Source organism: Acartia tonsa, chromosome 12 (genome assembly GCF_053477335.1).
Source record: "Acartia tonsa isolate MP-2025a chromosome 12, ASM5347733v1, whole genome shotgun sequence".
Classification (NCBI taxonomy): Eukaryota; Metazoa; Arthropoda; class Copepoda; order Calanoida; family Acartiidae; genus Acartia; species Acartia tonsa.
Window position 1 is genome coordinate 3,923,134 of NC_137271.1, and position 25,060 is coordinate 3,948,193.

Sequence of the window (25,060 nt, forward strand, 5' to 3'; positions counted from 1 at the left end):
TAATATAAACCTTATAATTACCCTGTGTTGGATTTCAAAGCGATGCTTTTCTATAATTTAACAACACAATTTTGTATGATATAATTATCCTATTCATCTGACTTTTGAAATAATGATTCCTAGAACAGTAAGGTAAAATGTCATAAGCGAGGAATTTCCCTAAAATTTTACTACAAATTAATGTACAATTTTGTTTCGAAATACAAATTAATGTTAATGCGAATAACATGCTTTTTTGTGTTTTATTCAAATAAAAAAAAGAACAAAAAGAGATGAAATCTTAATATCATATTATATCATTATAAATACTTTCTTTTGTATTATAAAATTTACAAAAAAAAATATCATTGTATATTATTTAAATTTAATTTTTTACATTACTTTATTGCAGGGACCTAATAGAATAATGAACGATAAATTGATGTAATTTGATAAGCAAAAACTTTTTTAAAAAAGATTTAAAACTGCAGAACGATACAATCAAGATCAGCATTTTAAGCCAACGAATGTGAGAACTTTGGGTACTTGTTTAACTTAAAGCTAAATACACCGCCCCACCCCCCTTCCTGACTTTGTTGACACTAATAAAACATTTTCAAATTCTTATGTTTTTTAACTTAAGTTTTTTTTCGCATTGTCATTTAAATATTTTAAGAAGCGAAGCTACTCTAAAATTATTAGCTTTATTTCTGTGTGTTCGTTTCTTGTTCTACTTATTCTCAGGAAGGAAAAGGACATTGGGCTATTTTTTATACTAATCTCCATAGTTTTATAATGACATTTTCTGAATTTCTAATTTTGATTGGATGGTTTATTAATTAAGGAATCCAGACGTTTCAACACAACTAGAAATCTACAAATGGGGTAATTTGTGCTTACTGGGGATGTACATCAATGTATCGGCCATTGTCTTATCCCTTTAACTCCATGAACTATTTACAAACCAAAATTATCCTTACTTTTCCATCAACAATAAATTCTAATCTTAAAAGGGGTAATTTTGTTCAACAAGGGAGTAATTGTCCAATGTCGTATACCTTTGTTTAAAAATCTACGCTACCATTTGACCAAACTATACTTGTTTTTTCATCAAAAGGCAGGTATAAGGTATAACCAACAAGCAAAAAAAATCTGAAATAATATTTGGGGGGCAAATGGAGAGGTCGTCAATTTTACGATGTGTTGCCCCCCAACGACAGCTGAAAAACACTTATAGGTTTCGTGATTTTCTTTCGAATTAATTTCGCTATTGGTATAAGCTGATGAAAAGGATTAAAATTATGTAATAGATATTATTTATCATGAAAACTATTATATAACTTTTAAATATTAGTAAAATATTTGAAAAATTTAAATAATATAGATCAGCAAATTAATTATTATGAATTTTTTGTTAGTTAAATTGCTTTTTAAGAATATTACTAATTAAAACTATGAGATTTATAATATAATAGATAGATAGATTGATCGATAGATAGATACATACATAGAATAAATAAACAGTGATAACCAGGACCTATAAAATTAAAGATAGCTACTCTTATAAAATAGATAAAAATAGATAGATAGAAAGATGGCTAGATTGTTATCTCCAAGGAGCTAATCCCTTTCTTATTGTGCAATGATAGCCAACAAAATTTCAAATTTCAAACAATTGTACATTGAAAAATGCACAGACAATGAACAATAAATTGTTATAAACAAAGAATTATTGGTTGAAAAGTTTGGACCAACCAATCAATATTTTTAGAGGTACCCAAGGTTTTGTAAATCGTTGACTTTAGGAACAAACTATCAATGTTAAAACTATTCCATCAATCATTTCAATCCACAGAAGGGTTTATTTTGTTTTTCATAATTGTGTGTGCACATCAGTTTATCATTCATTGTCTTATCCCTTAACATCCCTGTAATACAAAGATTGGGTCGCTGTACAAACGTATGAAACTATTCTCGAGATCTTATATGACAAAGTTTGAGATATTGTTATGACGGTAGTCACGCCCTAACACGTCCTTACAAAATAATAAATATTGAAATAGCAAATAATATAACAATCCTCCTATTATATAAAGGAATAAGCTTTTTTGTCTTTACCGAAGGATCTCGCTAACCGCTGATCGGGTTCTTCTTAAAAGGGTAGCTGTCCCAGGAAGGTTTATAACTATTTTGGGGGAGGGTACCATTACCCTCCCAAGAGAAATAACCCCTAGAAAAAATCCACCCCTTCCCCCCAAATATTAATAACAGAAACCATGGTAGGTAGGGAAAGTAAAATTGCGTTTTCATAAATCTACAACCCTTAATTTCCCCTAATATTACTACGTGGCCATGTACATACATATGTTGTCTTAATAACTAAACAAAAAATTTATATAGTGATTGAATTAATCTCAAACAGTTTTGTAAGAACGTTTAATCAACTTTTTAATAAACAAAGCTATGACAAGAAAATTGTCTTGCTTTTTTAGTTTTATTAAACTTATAATTATAAAATAGTTATAGGCCTGGTCTACCAAAACTGGTATTAATTTTATAATTTTGAATACGATGCTATAAGTGGTGAGAACCGGTTCTAATCCAGCGGATATTAATCGGTTTCAAGCCATTCTGGAAAAGACTATCTTAACTTAAAGCAGGGAAAAGGCAATTCCTAATTATGAGTTTCGAATGTAGATAGATAGATAGTAGAAAAATAGATAAAAAAATAGATAGATATTTGATTTAATGTTATTCATGGATTGACAATACAAAAGAAATTAGAAATCAAAAGAAAACTTTTTTTGTTAGCTACTATTGCAAGAAATAGATCTATCTATCTATCTATCTATCTATCTATCTATCTATCTATCTATCTATCTATCTATCTATCTATCTATCTATCTATCTATCTATCTATCTATCTATCTATCTATCTATCTATCTATCTATCTATCTATCTATCTATCTATCTATCTATCTATCTATCTATCTATCTATCTATCTATCTATCTATCTATCTATCTATCTATCTATCTATCTATCTATCTATCTATCTATCTATCTATCTATCTATCTATCTATCTATCTATCTATCTATCTATCTATCTATCTATCTATCTATCTATCTATCTATCTATCTATCTATCTATCTATCTATCTATCTATCTATCTATCTATCTATCTATCTATCTATCTATCTATCTATCTATCTATCTATCTATCTATCTATCTATCTATCTATCTATCTATCTATCTATCTATCTATCTATCTATCTATCTATCTATCTATCTATCTATCTATCTATCTATCTATCTATCTATCTATCTAAAGTGGGTTGAATTAAATAAACATGAAAATAATATCCCTGCCAAAAAATATATTTTCAATTTTAAAATGCAAATTTTTTGTTTATAGGTAGTTTTAGTTTTGTTTTGTTTGGTAGATAGATAAATAGATAGTTGGTTAAATAGATAGATTTATGGATAGATAAATAGATAGATGGATAGATAAAAAGATGATGGATAGATAGATAGATAGATATATAGATAGATAGATATATAGATAGATAGATGGATAGATAGATAGATAGATAGATGGATAGATAAATTGATAGATGGATAGATAAATACATAAATAGTTAGTAAGATAAATAGTTAGATGGATAGATAAATAGATAGATGGATAGATAAATAGATAGATGGATAGATAGATAGATAGATTGATAGATAAATATATAGATATGTAAATATATATTTGGATAGATGGAATAATATGAAAATAGATAGTTAGATATGTAAATAGTTAGATATATAAATATAATGGTAAAAATATAGAGTAACGGATATTAAAAGAAAGAGGGATTATTAATAGATTGATAGATTATAAATAAATAGATAGCTAGGTACATAAATAGATAGCACGGTAGATAGATAGATAGATAGATAGAATAGAAGGATAAATCTTAACATAGATATAAAATGGATAGCAAGAAAGTTAGTTACGACAATAAAAGATTTTATATCTAAATACTTGAAGGCGTTGTAGAGGATAAGATCTAGAGGGATAAGACAGTAGATAATAATCAAAATTACTCTGTAGATTCAAATTATTAGAGGAAAAGAAAAAATCCCCAAACAATTTTAGATGTCTTGTTTATGAAACTTGGAGTACCAATAAAATTTCCAGTCCAATGTCCCCTTCCTCCCTGGGTCTAACAAAGATATTTTCATTTTAGCACCCCGCCCTAAAATTCATACATTTCTTTAACAACAGTGCCTTACTATAAAAAAAAACAGGGTATAGGACAATTGAAGATAAATTGATGTACAACCCCAATGATAATACATTAAATTGACCCTTCTGAAGAATACATTAGAAATTAACACTTCTGTAGATTACATTAGTGGTTGAAACGTTAATATACTCAAATAAATGAGCCAACTAATCAAAATTCAATAAGAGTCCCCAAGGTTGATATGGAAAAATAAGAAAATGCTATTTTAAGACTTTGGGGACTAGTGTAATAAAGGACCCAATAGGGGAAATGAAATGGCTGCCCAAATTTAAATATCCTCACTTTTGTTTCATGTTTCATGTTTTATTTAAAGATCACAATTTAAATTTTTTTGTTTTTAAATAATTTTATGACTAGAAGATTTTTAGTGGTTTTAGCGCATTTTATATTTTAATTTGACTAATTAAAAACTAGGATGATAACATCCAAGCTAGGAAGAAATTCGTGGCTACTTTATGTTCAGACGAATGAATTTATAAACATATTTTATCATAAAAATTATTTTCTATCTATGAGTATATCATATTCAGTGATTTATTAACAAAATATAACACATATAAAATGTTTTAAAAGTAATGGGTTTTAGCTATTTTATGTTTTTACTCAAATATATAGACACTGTTTAATTTTAATTTAACCAATATGAAGAAAAAATCCTGTAATTTAATTTCGTTAACCAAAACACTTAATATTTGCTGTTTTTACATAACCGCTGATTTTTTAAGTTACAAAAATCTTCAGTTAAGAATTTTACAAAAGATTAACTTTTCTGTAGATTACAATTAGTAGTTGAAACGTTTGGACACTCAACTTAATTAAGCAAACAATAACCCAACGAATAAGTCAATGTTATTATAAAACTTCTGGGAATAGTATAATAAACAGCCCAATATTTTACTACAATGTGAAAACATAAGTCCTTAGTTTTTTTCTAAATAAATTAAATTCGCTTATGTTAAGGTTTAATTTATTGAAGGTCGACTATTAACATGTTATTAAAATTCTTGCAAGCTAGCTATATTTTGTACTTCTTCTATAAAAAGTAACAGGATGTTTGTCTGTCTGTTTGTTTCGAAGGATCTCGCTAACCGCTGAACCGATATGGCTCTTCATTAGTAGGTACCCTTATACAGGGATTAAAAGGGATAAGACAATTGCCGATATGTACATCCTCAATAATGATACACAAAATTACCTATTATGTAGATTAAAATTAGTGGTTGAAACTTAAGAACACTCAATTTATTTAACTAATCAATCAAAATTCCCCAATGTTGTTGGGCCAACGAATAAAAAAAACGTTATGATAAAACTTTAGGGATCAGTGTAATAAACAGCCCATTGTCCCCTCTCTCTTTGACCCTCATAGGTCCAGGGAAGGTTTATAACTATTTTGGGGAAGGGTACCACAACCTTTCAAATTAGAAATCTCCCCAAGAAAAAAAAACTAAAGTTGAATACTGTCCTTTAATGATTTAAAATGAAGGCAAAGGGTAGAATGATTTTTTAAAGATTATTTTTAATAAACTAGATCACGACTTCTATGTATTATTAGGTAACAACATTATCTATCTAGATATCCATTTGCTATCTTGCTAACCATCTATCTATCTAAATTGTTCACGATTTTAATGTAATTATGGTAACATTAAACACTCCCCTGAAGTCAAAAGGGTTAAAATTTACAATTAAATATTCATTGATTTTTTATAATAAATGTTATTTTTATTGATTTTCAACAATCTTTTTCGCGGACAATAATATGAAAATTTGTTTTAACAAAAAAACTGGTAATAATATCATGATTTTTATTTCATTATTCGTAGTAAATTGTCTATAATACGATACGATACATAATTTTTCTGTATGACTCAGTATCGATTCTTAACAAAGCTATACTAGAAAAGAAGTTACATTTTTAAAACACTGCATGTTTTTAATTACTTGCATTCGCTGTATTAAGATTTTCCCAAATTTCCTAAGATTTTTAAAACACAGTAATATTATTACAGTTCAAGCTAAACACTGATCCAAAGTCTACTGTCATACTAGAATCTGTAAAAAACTGTAGGAACCACTGTTTAAATTACTTCATTTTCTAATTTAAATGTGAACCTTGGTCTGAGCTAAAATCAGGGTCATCAAGGGGTTTAAATACAGGGATCTAAAAAGATAAGACAATGGCCAATAAATTGATGTACATCCCCAATTCTGATATACATAATTACCCCTTAAGTAGATAACAATTAGTGGTTGCAACTTAATGAACCAAAATTCCCAAAGGTTGTAAAGCCAATTAATAAGAAAACGTTTTTATAAGACTTTGGGGACTAGTGTAATAAAATGCCCAATGTCGTCCTCCCTCCCTGGGGTTAAATACATATAGAGCCAATTTGAAATAGCAGAAGCGACAAGGATGACAACATCCATAAGCCCCTTATAATTTATCATTTTATTTACTGCAGAAAGCTGTATATGATAAGATGCGCTAAATAACTATTCTCAAATAAAAATAATTATGCTATTTTAGGTGTTTTAAAATAATTACAAAAACACTGAAACAATACTGCTTTTAAAATATTTTATTCTACATTATAAAAACACTAAACACAGGGTTAATGAGGAATATAATTGATTTTAAATGTTTGCGCTCCTTCTACTTTTCAGGGAAGGGGGGATAGAATCTTTTGCGATCAAATTAAAATTACAGTTTTTTCTACATCTTATCTATTTAGTTCTTCATTTAAGTGAAGAGGTTCGTGGAAGGTTTTAGGCTATATAAATTTGAATTTTAGGCTATTTTTCTGTCCCCTCTTCATATGATACTTATACCCTAGATGCAATAGGACCATAAATTATACCAGTAACCAAAGTTTTTATTGATCTTTCATTGTCTTATCCCTTAGAATCCCTGACCTTAATATTTTAATGCATTTTCAAAATGGAAATTATAATAATATTGGTTAAAAATATAAAAAATTCTGTCTTTTAAAGTGTTTGAATATTAGGATTAATTTTATATTGATAGATAAATAGATAGTCGTATAAACAGACAGATAAATTTATAGATAGATAATAGATAGACAAACAAATAGATAGATAGATAAGAGATAGACAAACAAACAAGCATATTAGTAGATATATTTAAATAGAGATAGACAAACAGACAAACAAATTGATAGATAGATAATAGATAGACAAACAGACAAGCATATTAATAGATAGATATGTAAATAGACAAACAAATAGATAGATAGATAATAGACAAACAGACAAACACTGAAAGAATCAACTTTGATTAATTCAAAGAATAGCTAAATCACTAAAATAAACATTAAGTATTTCTAAAAACTGCAAAAAAAATTTATGGTTAGTAAAATTAATTTTCAACTAAATTCTTTATCCTATCCATATAAAGTAGTAAGCTTTTTTTGTCTGTTGCGAAAAATCTCACTAACCGCTGAAATGATACGGTTCTCCTTTACAGTGCAGATTCTCATAGGTTTATAGAAGGTTCATAACTATTTTGGGGGGAGGGTATCTCAACACTCCCAATACAAATATATTTTCATCTTTTTAAATCTTAAAATATTAATGTGGGGGCCTTTTTACATATACTAATGAAAATCAAAACAAAACATATTGTTTAAATAATGATCATTCAAATTTAAACTAGCTTATTTTTGTTATTTTATGAAAATATATTTAAATGTAAATACATTGAAATGTTAAGGTGCATGGCCTTACATTTGTCAAGGTTCTAGATAGATAGATAGATAGATCATTAGATGGCCGCTTATAAACATAGAAAAGATAGATAGAAAGATAGAAACATATGGATAAACATTTCCAGTATGGATAAATAGATAGATAGATAGATAGATAGATAGATAGATAGATAGATAGATAGATAGATAGATAGATAGATAGATAGATAGATAGATAGATTGATAGATAGATAGAGATAGATAGATAGATAGATAGATAGATAGATAGATAGATAGATAGATAGATAGATAGATAGATAGATAGATAGATAGATAGATAGATAGATAGATAGATAGATAGATAGATAGATAGATAGATAGATAGATAGATAGATAGATAGATAGATAGATAGATAGATAGATAGATAGATAGATAGATAGATAGATAGATAGATAGATAGATAGATAGATAGATAGATAGATAGATAGATAGATAGATAGATAGATAGATAGATAGATAGATAGATAGATAGATAGATAGATAGATAGATAGATAGATAGATAGATAGATATATAGATAGATAGATAGATAGATAGATAGATAGATAGATAGATAGATAGATAGATAGATAGATAGATAGATAGATAGATAGATAGATAGATAGATAGATAGATAGATATATAGATAGATAGATAGATAGATAGATAGATAGATAGATAGATAGATAGATAGATAGATAGATATATAGATAGATAGATAGATAGATAGATAGATAGATAGATAGATAGATAGATAGATAGATAGATAGATAGATAGATAGATAGATAGATAGATAGATAGATAGATAGATAGATAGATAGATAGATAGATAGATAGATAGATAGATAGATAGATAGATAGATAGATAGATAGATAGATAGATAGATAGATAGATAGATAGATAAATAGCAAGATAGATAGATAGATAGAAAGATATAACAAGAACTTTTATCTAATCAAAAAGAATAAATAATAAATAGATTTTAAGATTAATAATTATTAACTTACGCTAAAGACTTTCTAAGTAAGACTGATTTTTACAAAAACTATACAATGAGGCCGTAATTATAAATGGGGGAGGGATAGAACAATTACAGTGAATTTAATCTACAACATTTACTAACTACCAAAGTTAGAATTTTGCACATAAAATTAGATAGAACAATTACAGTGAATTTAATCTACAACATTTACTAACTACCAAAGTTAGAATTTTGCACATAAAATTAGATAGAACAATTACAGTGAATTTAATCTACAACATTTACTAACTACCAAAGTTAGAATTTTGCACATAAAATTAGATAGAACAATTACAGTGAATTTAATCTACAACATTTACTAACTACCAAAGTTAGAATTTTGCAAATAAAATTAGATAGAACAATTACAGTGAATTTAATCTACAACATTTACTAACTACCAAAGTTAGAATTTTGCAAATAAAATTAGATAGAACAATTACAGTGAATTTAATCTACAACATTTACTAACTACCAAAGTTAGAATTTTACAAATAAAATTAGATAGAACAATTACAGTGAATTTAATCTACAACATTTACTAACTACCAAAGATAGAATTTTACACATATAATTTGATGGAAACCTAATTTATCTGTCATTGCAGGGAGTGAGGGGACAATGGATTGTTTATTACACAAGTCCACAAAGTCTAATAATAAAGTTTTCTTACTCGTTGACTTAACAACTTTGGGGACTTGTATGGAATTCTGATTGGTTGAGGGTGCAAACAGTTTAACCACTAATTATAACCTACAGAAGGGGTAATTTTGGGTATTATCATTGGGTATGTACATCAATTTTCCGGCTATTGTCTTATCCCTTTAGATCCCTGGTAATAATTACATATAAAAGAGAATGATTATAATAAATACTGTTTTTATTTAAATTAACGGACACCCCACCCATTTTATTTAAATTGTGCTTTAATTGTAGGTGTTTATATCTTAATTTGATTCAGAGAATATACAATGGATGATAAATTCAACTAGTCTCTATATTTAAAACATTAAAATAAATGGAACATGGTTTCGGGGTAGGGACCCTCAAATGAGTATTTAAATATCAGTCAATAGTGTCGGAAATATAAACACAACCTAGGACAAACCCCAAACTGTCCAGTTTTGAGCAAGACGATTCCTGTGACGTCATAGGAAGGGAAGGGGAGGGGGGAAGAAAATCTCTTTCCTTTTCTCCCATCTCTTTTCCCCCTTCCCTTTTTCTTTCCCGAAACGTATATGACGTAACTGGAATCGTCTTGCTCAAAACTGGACAGTTTTGGGTTTGTCCAGCCTAGTCGCTACATAAGAGCAGAAATCCCACCGTCCATAAATTAAAGTTAGGGTATTCATATACTCTAAAAGATGGCCAAAAACCTGTCTTTAGTCAGGCAAATTAAATCTTTTTAAAACTATTGTATCTTAATTAGGAAGCTAAGCCAAAAGAAACCCATCCCTATAATTTTAATCAGTCCTTTTTTGTTTTAATTTCTGCTTGTAATGAAGCTTTTTATTCTTATACGGCATAATAAAAAAAATGTTATTTAACCAATGTAATTTTTTTTAAATACTTTTTTTCTCCTTAAGAGACATGCCAACTCAAAATCAGAAGGAAAAATGTTAAAGAAGTGTCAGGGATTTAAAGGGATAAGACAATGGCCGATATTGATGTACATCCCCTATGATGATACACAAAATTACCCCTACTGTTCATTACAATTAGTTTTTCAAACGTTTGGACACTCAACTTCATGAAGCAACCAATCAAAATTCAATAAAGGTTCCCAAAGTTTATGCCAACGAATAAGAAAAGATTATTGTAAAACTTTTGGGACTAGTGTAATAAACAGCCCAATGGCCCCTTCCTTCCAGAAGAAAAATGCTTAATAGTACAAAATATTGCATAAAACAGAAGACCGTTTTAGAGGTATTTAAACCCATATATACTAATGACGAGAAACCATTAAAAAAGCAGAAAATAAAATCATATTACGTATTCACTTTTTAAATAAGGATGACAACAGTCATAAAAGCGAAGCTCCAAAAACAAAACTTTAACATTTGCAAATTGCTTAATTACAAAGTACTGTTTAAGGACTCATAACTTTATTAAAGAAATATTTCGCGTAAAACATTATAGTTTGTTGTCCTAGGAATCATTATTCAAAAAGATCATATTAGTAGGATAGTTATATCATAAAGAACAACATGGATTAAATGAATGTACGGACTTTATGGCAACGTTTTTAGAGTTGCTACGCTTTTTAAAACATTACTAAATGTTACAGAAATGATCTTGCAAAGTTTGAAACCAATAGGACAATTTTAACATGCTTAAATTTACGATTCACGAACTGACAAACCCCAAATTAAAAGTCCTAAAAATGCATGAAAAAATCTTTACCTTAGTATTTTTCCTGGCAGTTTTAGGGGTGCAGAATTTTACTGTTTTCACTGGCTTCTTTACAGATATTGTAAGGCTTGCTCTAAAAAGAAAAAAAACAGCATTAAAAAACATAACATTAAGCAGAACTATGTCCGTCTGTCTGAAGCTTAAGATTTCGGTAACCGCTGAACCAATTGGGCTCTACTCTTTAGGGAATATAGCTACTGGTCCTGGGGTGGTTTTAAGCTATTTTACAGTTTTTGCTGGTTTCTTCACTGGCTCTTTAGGAAATATAGCTACTGGTCTTGTGGTAGTTTTAAGCTAATTCAAAGTAGAACGATGTCTGTCCGTCTGTTTAAAGCATAAGATCTCTTAAAGGCTCTATTCGTCAGAGAATATAGCTACTGGTCTTGCGGTGGTTTTAAGCTATTTAATAGTTTTTATTGGCTTCTTGACCGAAATAGTAAGGCTAGCTCTGAAAAGGAAAAAACATCAGTTAAATATATATATATATAGGAATACAAAGACACGTCAATGAAAGATAGATTAATCTTCCATCCAAAAAATACTGAACGTTATATTTTATAACCAAAATATCAAAAAAATGTGGTTTAGCGCATAAGGAGATGGGTTCGAATCCCATGATTTAGGTGGTTATAGACGTACTTCATTAACAAGATTCACTCCAAAAAAGAAGCTTGAGCTGCCTTGATTATATTCTCAATTATGACAAATAAAAGATTACCTAAGATTTGAGTTTCTTTGGAGGACGGAGTTCGTTGTTGCCAGAATATTACTCAGCTCTTGGAGATCATCTCCTCCCACTGTCACCTAGATAGATAGATAATCTGTGCCACCACTTTTACTAGCTTCTAGATTGAAAGATAGATAGATAGACAGATAGATAGATGGACAGACAGACAGACAGACAGACAGACAGACAGACAGACAGACAGACAGACAGACAGACAGACAGACAGACAGACAGACAGACAGACAGTCAGACAGACAGACAGACAGACAGACAGACAGACAGACAGACAGACAGACAGACAGACAGACAGACAGACAGATAGATAGATAAATATGTAGATAGAGAATAGATAAATAGATAGATAGATAGATATACTTTTACAACCAGGAATTAAAGTTAAAATTGTTGTATTGCAGAATTTCTGGTTGCACAGTTGAACAATAGCTAACAAGTATCAGTAGGAACATAAGTAGTGTTGCAATAAGATGATTTATTAGTTGGTAGACAAATACTGTTACTATATTAATGGATGTAGAATATATGTGGATATTATGACAGGAGAAAAATTATCGTCAATATCAAATTAAGTATGTTTCGTAATATGTATAATTTTATTTCATAAAATGTTGACCACTAGCGGCTGCGTCACTAGGAGCTTTGTTTTCCAAAGGTTAGGAGGAAGAAGGTAGGATAATAGCATAAAACCACCCCGTCAAAATGAAATATCCAAAAATCATTCTGATACCTTGGAGAAGCTTTCTCAAAATGGAGAACTCAATCAGTTTAGCTGTTTCAGAGATATTAATTGACAGGCATAAAGGTTAATTATATAGTAGCTTTTACCAAGAAGTAACAGTCCCATATAAAGACTGTAAAATCTTTTACCCAAAGTTAACAAGTAGTTAAAAATACTTTTTCAAAGCGAAGCTTTTTTAGGTAGGGTTGGTCCGTCCGTCAGTATGACAAGTAACAAGTATGACATGATTATTCCTGTAACAGTTAGGTACACTTTAGAAAGCATAGGAACTCTTTATCATTATTTAGGAGATTAATATCGGGTCAGTGGTTTGTAAGATATCTTCTTATATACAGACAGACACACACATACACACAGACGGACATCCTGTTACTTTTGTGAAAGTATTATACTTCTTACTTTTAAAAAATTGATGTTTATCTTTTTTCCAATGTTTTTTACTTACTTTTTTAGAGAATGCAGTTACTTTTTCCATTGTCTTATACCTTAATTCCTGATTTATTTAGGGAATGTAGTTTCAATAGGGAAGGAGGAGACATTGGGATGTAAATTACACTGGTACCCAAAGTTTTATGACAACATTATCTTATTTGTTAGCTTCAATAACGTTTGGTTTTTTTTTAGTTTTGTGACGCTCAAACTTTTCCACCTATAACTTTGACCTACAGAAGGGTTGATTTGTTTTGCATCATTGGGGGCCGTATACCTAATTTTCTTCATTGTCTTATCCCTTAAGATCCCTGAATTAAAATTCAGTTACTATTCCCACTATGTACATGTAAATTGCATTTAATTTCAAGAAGAAAAAAATAGGTATTCTTTCAAATTTTTGTCATCATAAAAGTGCAGAAGGGGGGAGTAAAAGGGTGTCAACTTACCCCCCGCCCCCCAAAAAAACTACACCTATGATAATTACCACTTTAGGGAAAGAGGGGAGGGGATAAATAATGTTTTTTGGATAATGGATGTACTCTGCCCTCAAATAGTTATAAACCTTTACTAGATAAATATGAAGCTTTATTGTACAGGAGAACCATATCGGTCTATCGGTCAGCGAGATTGAGATACACACAGAAACGAAAATAAACAGACTGACATCAAGTTACTTTTTAAATAAGGATTCGGTTTACGGTAATACAATTTTGGGGTATAGTCCCTTTCGTGGCAACGCCTCTCAAGGGGCGTTTCTTCTCTTTTTTTACAGTTGCTTTTCTCCTATTTCTAGCCACGCACTGATGCAGAGGGCTCTAACTCTGTGGGGCAATCATCTAGCCCAATATAAACTAACCTAACCTAAAATAGCCTATCAAAAGCCATTTCAAAAATACGACAAATCGCTCCTTAATAGACATTTCCACGAAAGGGAATATATTCCAATTTTGTGTAAATTTACTTGTTACATTAACTGCATGTTATAAAATGGGTCTTTGTTTCTGGGATAAAAATATTTTTGTTCAGGGAGGGAGGGGACATTAGGCTGTTTAATACACTAGTATCCAAAGATTTTCTTATTCGTTTGGTTGAACAACAGTTTAAACTTTTATTGAATTTTAATTGATTGGTTTATTAAGTTTCCAAACGTTTCAACCACTAATTTTAATTTACAAAAAGGGTTAATTTTGGTAATGTACAAAAATAAAAAGGCCATTGTCTTATCCCTTTAGATCCCTGATTACATTATGGTTGCGCTTAAAAATAGAACAACACAAAAATGTTATGCAGTTGAGAATTTAGCAAGGAAAGGACAAGAAAAAATAAATTATCTTCTCTCCCTCCAATTATGGTAAACAAAAGTCATCCCGTCTTTTGATTTAAATTATTGGTTGTTTGAACAATCCAAGCACGATTTAATTAGAGTAACAAAGTTTTTAAGCCAACAATTGAAAGAACTTGCTTGGGAACTAGTATAATTTACAGTCCAATGTCCCTTCCCTCCCTGGAAATAAATAACAACTCTTTCATAATATCTAAATAATTTAACTACATGATAAAATACTAATTATTTTAATTAAAAAGGCACCTAACTAATTATCCATCTATTTATCCAATTATCTATCTATTAACTTTCATAGGCGTGCAAAAGGGGGGTGGTGTTGTGGGATATATCCATTCCACACCCCTGGCAAAATTATGGGGGGGTGGACAAACTCCCTTTGAAAAGGGTCAACCGGGGATACAACTCCCTAAAATAATCGAGGGGTTGTCAAGCAAAATAAGTCACACCACCCCTTCAAATTCATAAGTGGTGGGGGGGGGGGATAAAATAAATGAAAGCGCTTCGTACATCAAAGTAGGCTTGTTTCACTTTTGAGTATTTTCATTATGGTGTGGGGTGGACATCTAGGGAGGTGTATACACCCCCGTAAACCTTGCACAACCCTACATCCCCTCTTGTCTGAGGTTTCAGGGGAGTGTAAAAATTTTCAGGTGTGCTACGCAGCCACCCCCCCCCCCCCTCTCAACTTGTAAATTCCTGTGCACGAAACTAATACCGTATAATTATCACATATAACATTCATAATTAGCGTCATATAACGATTTAAACAATGTTTATACATTCTGTAGAATAATATTACCAGAAAAATTTAAAGTCCAATGGCCCCTCCCTCCCTGGTCTTTAAGAAACCAAGCTTATTCAAGCTAATTGTTAATAAATCCTAGAATATGAAAATTAGTGTAAGACACTAGAGGGAGAAAGGGTTAAATAACTGTATCTCCCCATCGCAACCGCCTTGTGCAACCTTTCCATTGGGTAATTAAAATTCAACCAATGGTGTCGCTTATATTCGAAAATAATTTAGAAGCAGACGAAAGAGGTCTTTGAATAAGGAAGGGAGGTAGTTGTCTGGTTATACATCTATACATTTTGCTAACAAAACAAGTATTTAATTCTATTTTTTTAAACAAAGGCCAAAAGTGCATATGATACCGTAAGAAATAAAAAAGAAGATACCTAATAATTAGTGCTTTTACCTTACTGAATTAAAATTGAAGTAGCATTTATAGTTATTAGAATAAATTGATAGTAAAACATCGTCTTATTACCTTATTTTTATTTATTTTTAACTTAAAGTTTCATGCTTTCGCAATCTTCAGAAAGATACTACTGATTTTTACAAAAAAAAATCGGATGATTAATTTTTCAAAAATGTTTAGGAGATTTTTTCAAAATCCTTATTATAAAGTAACAGGATGTTTGTTTGTCTGTTTGTACCAAAGAATCTCGCCAAGGAAATGGCTATCCTTTACAGAGTAGCTTCATATAGGTCCTGGGAAGGTTTATAACTATTTTGGAGGAGGGTATCATCACCCTCCAACGAGAAATTTCTATTAAAAATATGACCCCTCCAAAAAAAGATTTTACACTTTTTCTTTTTTAAACTACAATTAAAAGTGGGATGGGGGGACTTTTAATTTCATTTTAGCATTTTTTTTGGATAAAACATAAAAACACCACAGAAGACGAGGGAACTTTATAATTATCGGCTTCCTACTTTCATCTAATTAACCCTAACAACCAAAAGGGTGAGTTTTTTACATATTTTGGGTACAATTCTTGTTTTTTTTTTCCTTTATTTTTTGTAAATCTATCTATAATACAAAGTAGAACGATGTCTGTCTGTCTGTTTGTCTATATGTTTGTTCGTTTGTCTGTTTGTAGCAAAGGATCTCGCTAACCACTGAACCGATCGGGTTCTCCTTTACAGGGTAGCTTCTCATAGGTCCCGGGAAGGTTTATAACTATTTTCTTGGGGTTGGGACACCCGCAACCCCCCCCGAAAAAAAAATGAAAAATACCCCCCGAAAAAAAAAAATTCTTTTTAAAATTAAAATAGTGGGGTCGACTACACCTCCCCCCCCGAAAAAAAAATTGTCCTCCAAAAAAATTTTTAAAAATTTTTCTTTTAAATCTAAAATACGAAAAATTGGTTTGATTAAACCTCTTGGGGCAAAGCCGCTAGTCTTTTATAAGGTACCTACTATTTAACCATGGGGGGAAAAACTTTATAAAACTTTGGGTACTTTAGTAAAATCTTTAAACTAGCACTATTTATTATCATTGGGTAAGTTCCTGGAAAAACAATCTTGATTTGTGATAGTCAAGATAGATGGATAGATGGATAAATAGATAATTAGATGGATAACAATAGTTGAACAAATGGATAGTTAGAACAAAACGCAGGGGGGGAGAGGACATTCGGCTGTTTATTACACTCGTCCCCAAAGTTTTATAATAAGGCTTTCTTATTCGTTGGCTTAACAACTTATGGGACTTTCATTTTATTTTTAATTGGTGAGTTTATTGAGTACAAACGTTTCAACCACCAATTTTAATCTAAGATAGGGGTAATTTCGTGTATTATCATTGGGAATGTACATCAATCTATTGGCCATTATCTTATCCCTTTAGACCCCTGCCACAACGGCAGTCCTAAACGGCTCATTAAATAAACAGTGCAGCAGATTTATTTTTGCTTACATTTCTTGGTTTTAAAGCCACTATGTTATATAATCATAACAGCAAATATACAGACAATTGCTGTATTATAATCTACTGTTATTAAATATCTTTTAAAATATCTAAATCATTTCCTTATATGGTGATGATTTTTAAATGCAAAAAAATGGATATAGAATATACATGGATAGTATGACAGGGGAAAATGTTATTTATTGGTCAGTTTGTTCATCCAGTAGGAGGGGAGTGGATGGTGTAAAGAGTATAAATATCTTAACCACTGTAAACATCACTTGAGTACATGAAAATCTGGTACAACATCCATGTAATAATAAATCAACTGTTCTATTTTTGTTGTTTAAAAAATGTAAACAAAGCCTTTTATTTTAGGATATGGTTCAGTTGGGTTGTTGAAAATAATTCTGATTCATTAAAAGGTTAAATAATTTTCTAGTATGGCTTTGAAATCGATTAATATCTGCTGGATTAGAACCAGTTCTCAGCCGTACTGAAAGATCATGTAAAGCATCGTATTGTGGTAAGGGGTGAAGCAGTTCAACCCTACCGAGCGAGTTCGATTCAAACGAGCCCCTAGCCTTAAAGATCCTACCAATAAATAACTGCAAGGAGTTACTGATTAAAGGATATATTTTGAACTGATTCATTACAAAAGATATACAGATTTATATAGCAAATAGAAGTATAATAATAGATGATGAGGGATAGCTGGTGATGGGTTCCTTTGAGCTGGGGGCTGTGTCCACAGGCGCAAAGGTAGGAGGGAAGGCTGCCTCCTTGGGGTAGGCAGGTGATGGCAGAGAAAGGGGAAGGTCCGGCTGCGGCAAGGGGGTGTAGACATCTCCCGGCAAGGCAGGTAACTGGGCTTGGGGTTGTAGAGGGGCCGCGCTCCTCCCACTATCAGAGATGTCCAATTTGACCGCTGCTTGTGATGTATCGGCAAGGCCCCGGAGGGGCAGGGTGAAATGGTGATAATAGGATTAGTGCTGGGTTGTAATTTGATAAGCCACAGCATAGCAACTCTATGAAAGGTTTGTCCGTATACTGCCGTCTTACCACAGTATAATAGACACTTTTTCGCGAATATTAGAAAAATATGAAATTAATACCAGTTTTGTGAGCCCGGGAATCGGTCCCTCTTTAAATCTTATTTTTGTTACTTTAATATCCGCGGAAAGCTGTCTATAATACGATGTGATAAGTAACTTTCGAACTATTTTGATCCGAACGAATTTTAATAATGATATTTATTTCTCTTTAAATATATATCAATGTGAGATTTTTAAAATTTGTATATAAAAACAGAGGGAAAACCTTAATATAAATTTTTAAGAAAGGAGATTTTTTTCCCCCCAATTTTCGTATTTACATTTAAGGCCTTAATGGATACCTTTTTGGACTAGTAAACTGTAAAAGCTTTTTGCAAAAGGTCTTTTATAGAGTATAATAATTTTGTTATCTTGTTATTATTGAGTCACCAACAAAAGATAAAATAAAGGGGAGGGAGGTGACATTGGACTATAAATTTTACTGGTTCCCAAAGTTTTATACAGTTATTCGTTGGCCTTAATACTTTGGGTACTTGTGTTAAATCTTAATTGGGAGGAACGAATTAGCATTAATAATTTATTTTCCATTATTCATGTTGTTCTAATCGAGGGGGTAATTTGTTTATCATAATTGGGGATCCATATCAATTTATCAACCATATTCTTATCCCTTTAGATTCATTACAAATTACCAACATGAAATATTTTGCTATAGCGCAATCTTTTTGGCGGTTATCGTTCATTACAGTTAATTAGTAAATAGCAAATTAAAACCAAATCATTAGTATAGAGGTACTCAAACTGGTTTTAACCGCTGTTATGTCAAACGCATGATCCCATTATGTACATAGAGACTTCCAAAAAAGGTTTTGTAATCAAAGCGTTATTTGCTAAATTTTATCCTTTTTTGTTAACTGTTTTATAAAAAATATTTGTTATGAGTTTTTTTTGTCATGAAAACTGTAAAATCACGTCTGAGCAAAAATTTGTGAAAGAATTTGCTAATTGCTGATTAACCCATAGTGTTGCAATAATGTGACCAGTATTTGAGATAGTTGCAATTTCTATTAGATTTATTTTTAATAGCTTTTAGAGTCGGGGGTGCAATTTCTTACTGGCATCTTCTTTAAGGGGGGAGGGGTTGTCACGTCACCCCACCATGTTAAAATTTAGTTGTGTTTTTTTTAGGGGGGGGGGGAGGAGGTTGGTTCTTATGCCAATTTTACTTAAATATTGGACAAAAAAATCATCTCGGGACCAACAAGAAGCTTTATTGCAAAGGAAAATCTTATCGTTCAAATGTTACTTACTGGTTTACAAAGAACATCCCTCTACCCCCCCCCCCCTCATCACCTCAAGTACACCTAGAGGCCTCTTGGTCCATATCCGGTGGTACTGTAAAACTTCTGTTATTGAAAGACTCTATTAGAAGCCAAGAGGGTGAGAAAAGGTTAAAACCAATTTAAAGGAATAAAGGGATAAGACAATAGAATATAAATTAATTAAAAGAATAACATCTACATCTATGTAGTTTAAAAAGTACACTGCTCTTTATGCATTCTTTCAATGAGTGATCAGGATTTTTCGAGGGATAAGACCATGGACGATAAATTGATTCACATTCCCAATGATGATAAACACAATTACCCTATATGTGCATTATATTATTGGCTGACAAGTTTAGACACTACTAATTTAAACAAAATACAATTAAGTACCCAAAGTTTTAAAGTCAACGTCTTTGGGTACCACTGTTGAGTAATACATTTGAGTCTATATATATATATATATATTACTCTTTACTGTTCTTTTTTTACTTTATTACAGTTATCTATTCTTCATTTTAAATTGTGTAAGCTTAATGTTGCTATGTTACTTAAAAGTATTTTTTTTTAATTTTATTTATTCCTATGTCACTGCGAAAGTAGGCAGCAAATATGTTTCATATTAAACAAAGAAATTTTTGTTTAAAATATAAACTTAATTATCAAGTAAATATAAAGAAAAAATTAGGGTTTACAGTTTTTATTTCATTCTACTTAAATAGATAGATAGACAGGGATCAAAAGGGGTAATACAATGGCCGATAAATTGATGTACAATCCTAATGACGATACACCTTTACCTCTTCTCTAGATTACAATTAATGGTTTAGGCGTTTAGACACTTAACTTGATGAACCAACTAATCAAAATTCTCAAAGTTGTTAAGACAGCGAATAAATAAAACTTTGTGGACTAGTGTAATAAACAGACCATTGCCCTCACCTCCCTAATAGATAGATTTTAATAAGATGGATAGATAAATAGTTTAATCTAATAGATAATTAAGGTAAATGGATTAAATTAATTTGATGGATATAAATAGACGAATAGATTGATAGATTGATAGATAGATAGATGGATAGATTGACATAGATAGATAGATGGATCGATAGATAGACAATTAGAAGAATAGATAGATAGATGGACTCATAAATTTAAGGGAAGGAGAAAACATTGGACGATAAATTACACTGGTACCCAAAGTTTTATAACAAAACTATTCGTTAGCTAAAATTTTGATTGCTTGGTTTCAAACTAGCAGTGTCAAAACTTTCATGCAATAATCTAATTCTACGGAAGTGGTATTTTTGTTTATGATCATTTGGAATGTATATGTATTATGTACATATTTATCGTACATTGTCTTATACCTTGAAATCTACTGAGGTGGTATTTTTGTTAAAAATCATTGGGAATGTATACATATTTATTGTCCATTGTCTTATCCCTTGCCATCCCTGCAGTACATACCTGTGAAATAGTCCTGGGGCCTCCGCCGCCAGAGTTTAGTTCTCCTTGGGATTTCTTCTTCCTTGCTGGCTTTACTATGCTAGAGTACACTGGGATATCCTAGATAGATAGATAGATTCATAGGAAAGATAGATAGATAGATAAATAGATAGAGTTTAGTTCGCCTTGGGACTTCTTCTTCCTTGCTGGCTTTATTATGCTAGAGTACACTGGGATATCCTAGATAGATAGATAGATACATAGGATAGTTAGGATAGATAGGATAGATAGGATAGATAGGATAGATAGGATAGATAGGATAGATAGGATAGATAGGATAGATAGGATAGATAGGATAGATAGGATAGATAGGATAGATAGGATAGATAGAATAGATAGGATAGATAGAATAGATAGGATAGATAGGATAGATAGGATAGATAGGATAGATAGGATAGATAGGATAGATAGGATAGATAGGATAGATAGAAATAATATGAAGATTGAAGATAATCAGATATATTGATAGATAGATATAGACATAAGAATAGATAGATGAAGCAAAACACAAAATCGTATTATAAACAGCTTTCCACGGACATCAAAATGAAAAATTTTAAGAATCATACTAGTTTTGTTAGCCCCGAGGGGCTAAAGAACTAGTCTAACAAAATTAAATTTTAATTTTATGATTCTTATTTCAGTATATGTGGAAAATTGTCTGTAATACGATGCTATACATAATTTTTCAGTATGTCCAGCGGATATTAATCAGTTTCGAAGCCATATTGGAAAGACAGTTACCTTGTTTGTAGGAATATCTTCTGGTGTGTCACAGGTATCACAACAGTCTAAATTAAGAACACTGTCAAATGCTTTTTACAAGTCGAAAAATCATCTACAAAATTGTTTTTGTAGCTTTCATAATAATTTTTTTTGTCTGAAGCTTAAGATTTTACTAACTACTGAACTGATTGAGTTCTTGGGATGGTTTTAAGCTATTTTCTGCTAGTCTTTTTTTCTAGCCTTCCCTACACCTTTGAACAAAGCGTCTATAGATGCTTTTGGCGCAGCCGTTAGTAACATATTATAGTCCTCAAAGTCTTGTATTAAAAATAACATGTAAAATAAAATTTAATAATATTAGAATATTCTAAAATTAGCTTAATTTTGTTTTTCAATAGAATAATCTTCAAAAATAAAAAAAAATATTTCAATAAACATCTTTTTTTACGTGAGTTTTTAGAATTTATCTAAATTTATGTATAAACAAAATGTTAGTCAATTATTGCACTATAAACTTATGTAAAATTACATTTACTAATTATGAATGTCTCTTTAAAAGTTATTATCTTTAATTTTTCCTTTTTGCTTAAATTTAATGGCCAGGGTGGGAGGGATCTAAAAATGTTTATTTCCATGTAATTTTTAATATCATAAAACTTTTCTTCTGTATTTTTTTAAATTTCAATACTTTTATTTAAAAACATAATTATATTTTTGCCTCTCTTTCTTTAAAATATTATGGGATCCAATTTTTTTTATTTTAAATTATCGTCCTGAATTGTACAGGATGTATTTATGACATATTAAAAAGTCTAGATGTGAAATTGGCAAGAAATAGATGTATAATTGACAATTTTGGATGTTTAAATGCCTGTGTTAGATGTATATTTGTAGGTCCGAGGGTGCAAGCTTTTCCGCAGTGGACCTATCCGGGGAGGAGGAGAAGAAGATGTACACCCCCGGGCAAACCTGCACCAAACCACCTGTTCTGACAGCCATGTCTCCCGTCCGGGTTTCCCCCACGGGGCTGGCCTAAAGGGCTTTTAAGCCAGCCCCTGTCAGCTCTGGAGGCCTTGGAGGCCTTTCAACTCCAACCCTCCATAACCACATCCAACATCACCCCCCCTCCTCCCCTCATCCTCTCTGGCGACATCCATCCAAATCCTGGTCCCAAATACCCTTGCTCTACCTGCTCCCGCAACATTACCCGCTCCTCTGGTGCCTTCCTCTGCAACTCCTGCCAACTTTGGGTTCATCCTAAATGTTCCCTCCTCTCATCCAAATCCGAATACAATTCTAACTGGTCCTGTCCACCCTGCATCTCTGCCTCCCCTACCCCCTTCTCACCTATTTCCCCCCAACAACCTACACCCCCACCTAAATCCCGTAGCCCCAAATTTCCATGTCCTATCTGTTCCTTAGGTGTTACAAAATCCACTGGCTCCTTCCAATGTAACTCCTGCCTCCAATGGGTCCACCCCAAATGTTCCCTCCTTCCATCCTCCACCCACTATTCTCCCTTCTGGATATGCCCCTCCTGTTCCCCCCAAAATTCCCCCCCTCCCTCACCCTCCACACCCAACTCCCCGTCTCCCCCACCTTCCCCAACAGCACCTCCATCACCACCACACCCTCAAACACCCCCGCCCCCTCCTCCCCCCACCCCTGCCCCCCGCAAACCTCCTGGTAAACCTTTCATCCTCCAATTCAACTGTAATGGTCTCCTTACCACCCAAGATGAACTCCACAACCTTATTTCAACCCTTAACATCCCAATTACCTGCCTCCAAGAAACTAAACTCTCCTGCAAATCCAATCCTAAACCTCTCCCTGGATATAACTTCATCAGGAAGGATCGACAAGACCGACCTGGTGGAGGAATAGCCTTCCTCATTGCAGAAGACATCCCCTTCACACACCTTAACCTTAACCACCTCTCCAATTGCCCCCTTGAGGTTGATGGCATCCAAATTTCCCGCAATGGCTCCCCTCTACAAATCATCAACCTTTACCTCCCCCCACACTCCTCCTGCCCCCCACAATACACCCCTGACTTTAACCTCCTTTTTGAAAATCCAAATGACCTTATCCTAGTCGGTGACTTCAATGCCCACAACCCCGCCTGGAACTCCATCACCCTTGACCAATCTGCCATGAATCGTGGGGAGGCTCTGCTGGAAGCTCTCAATGAGAGCAGCCTCTGCCTCCTCAACGAGGATTCCCCTACCCGCCTTCCCCCCAACGGCCAACCCACATCCCCTGACCTTTCCCTATGCTCTGCCCACCTTGCCCTTGATTTCTCCTGGCACACCCTCACCACCCTCCGCTCTGATCACCTCCCCATTCTCCTCTCCCTCCCTGAAATCACCAGAACCCCCCGCCCTGTTAAAACCTTCCACAACTTCCATAAAGCAGACTGGGACACCTTTACCCTTGAAACCGAAACCCTCTTTGAAGACCTTCCTGACCCTTCCTCCTGCTCCCAAGGTGAAGCCACTTTTCGCCAAATCCTTCAAACTGCCTCCAAACACACTGTCCCTGCCGGCTTCATCAAAAACCAAAACCCCTCCCTCCCTCAGTCTGCTAAACCCCTCATCCAGCAAAGAGACTCCTTAAGAGAAACCAACCCCCATGATCCTCAAATCCAAATCCTTAATGACCAAATCTCCTCAATAGTTAACCAACATTCCAACAAAAAATGGCAAGAAACCCTTTCTAAATCCGACCATAGAACAAACCCTTCCAAATTCTGGTCCCTTCTCAAATCCCTTTCCGGCAAAAACAACTCCCCTCCCTCCAACCAACCCATTTCCTTCAACAACAACAAAGTCCACACCTCCCACCTCCACATTGCTGAATCCTTCACCAGTCAATTCACCTCTGTCTCCCGCCACACTTCAAACCCTTTCTCCAGAAAAATCATCCGCAAAATTCGCCGCCGTAACCACCTTAACAGAGACTTCCAACCATTCACCCCTGCCCTTGTCCTTGAAGCAATTAAAAATTCCTCCAATTCCTCTGCACTTGGCCCT

The 25,060-nt window shown here is 32.4% G+C and overlaps 1 protein-coding gene across 1 annotated transcript in view; it reads right to left on the minus strand.

The window, feature by feature from the left end:
* The window catches only part of LOC145334465 (uncharacterized), a 144,524-nt gene that overhangs the window by 55,063 nt on the left and 64,401 nt on the right, over positions 1 to 25,060 (minus strand). The window contains exons 9-12 of the mRNA XM_080179929.1: positions 22,047 to 22,093; positions 21,264 to 21,362; positions 12,177 to 12,262; positions 11,450 to 11,531 (exon numbers count right to left, since the gene is read on the minus strand). Coding sequence (XP_080036055.1) covers positions 11,450 to 11,531; positions 12,177 to 12,262; positions 21,264 to 21,362; positions 22,047 to 22,093 — 314 coding nt within the window. The remainder of the gene's footprint in view (positions 1 to 11,449; positions 11,532 to 12,176; positions 12,263 to 21,263; positions 21,363 to 22,046; positions 22,094 to 25,060) is intronic.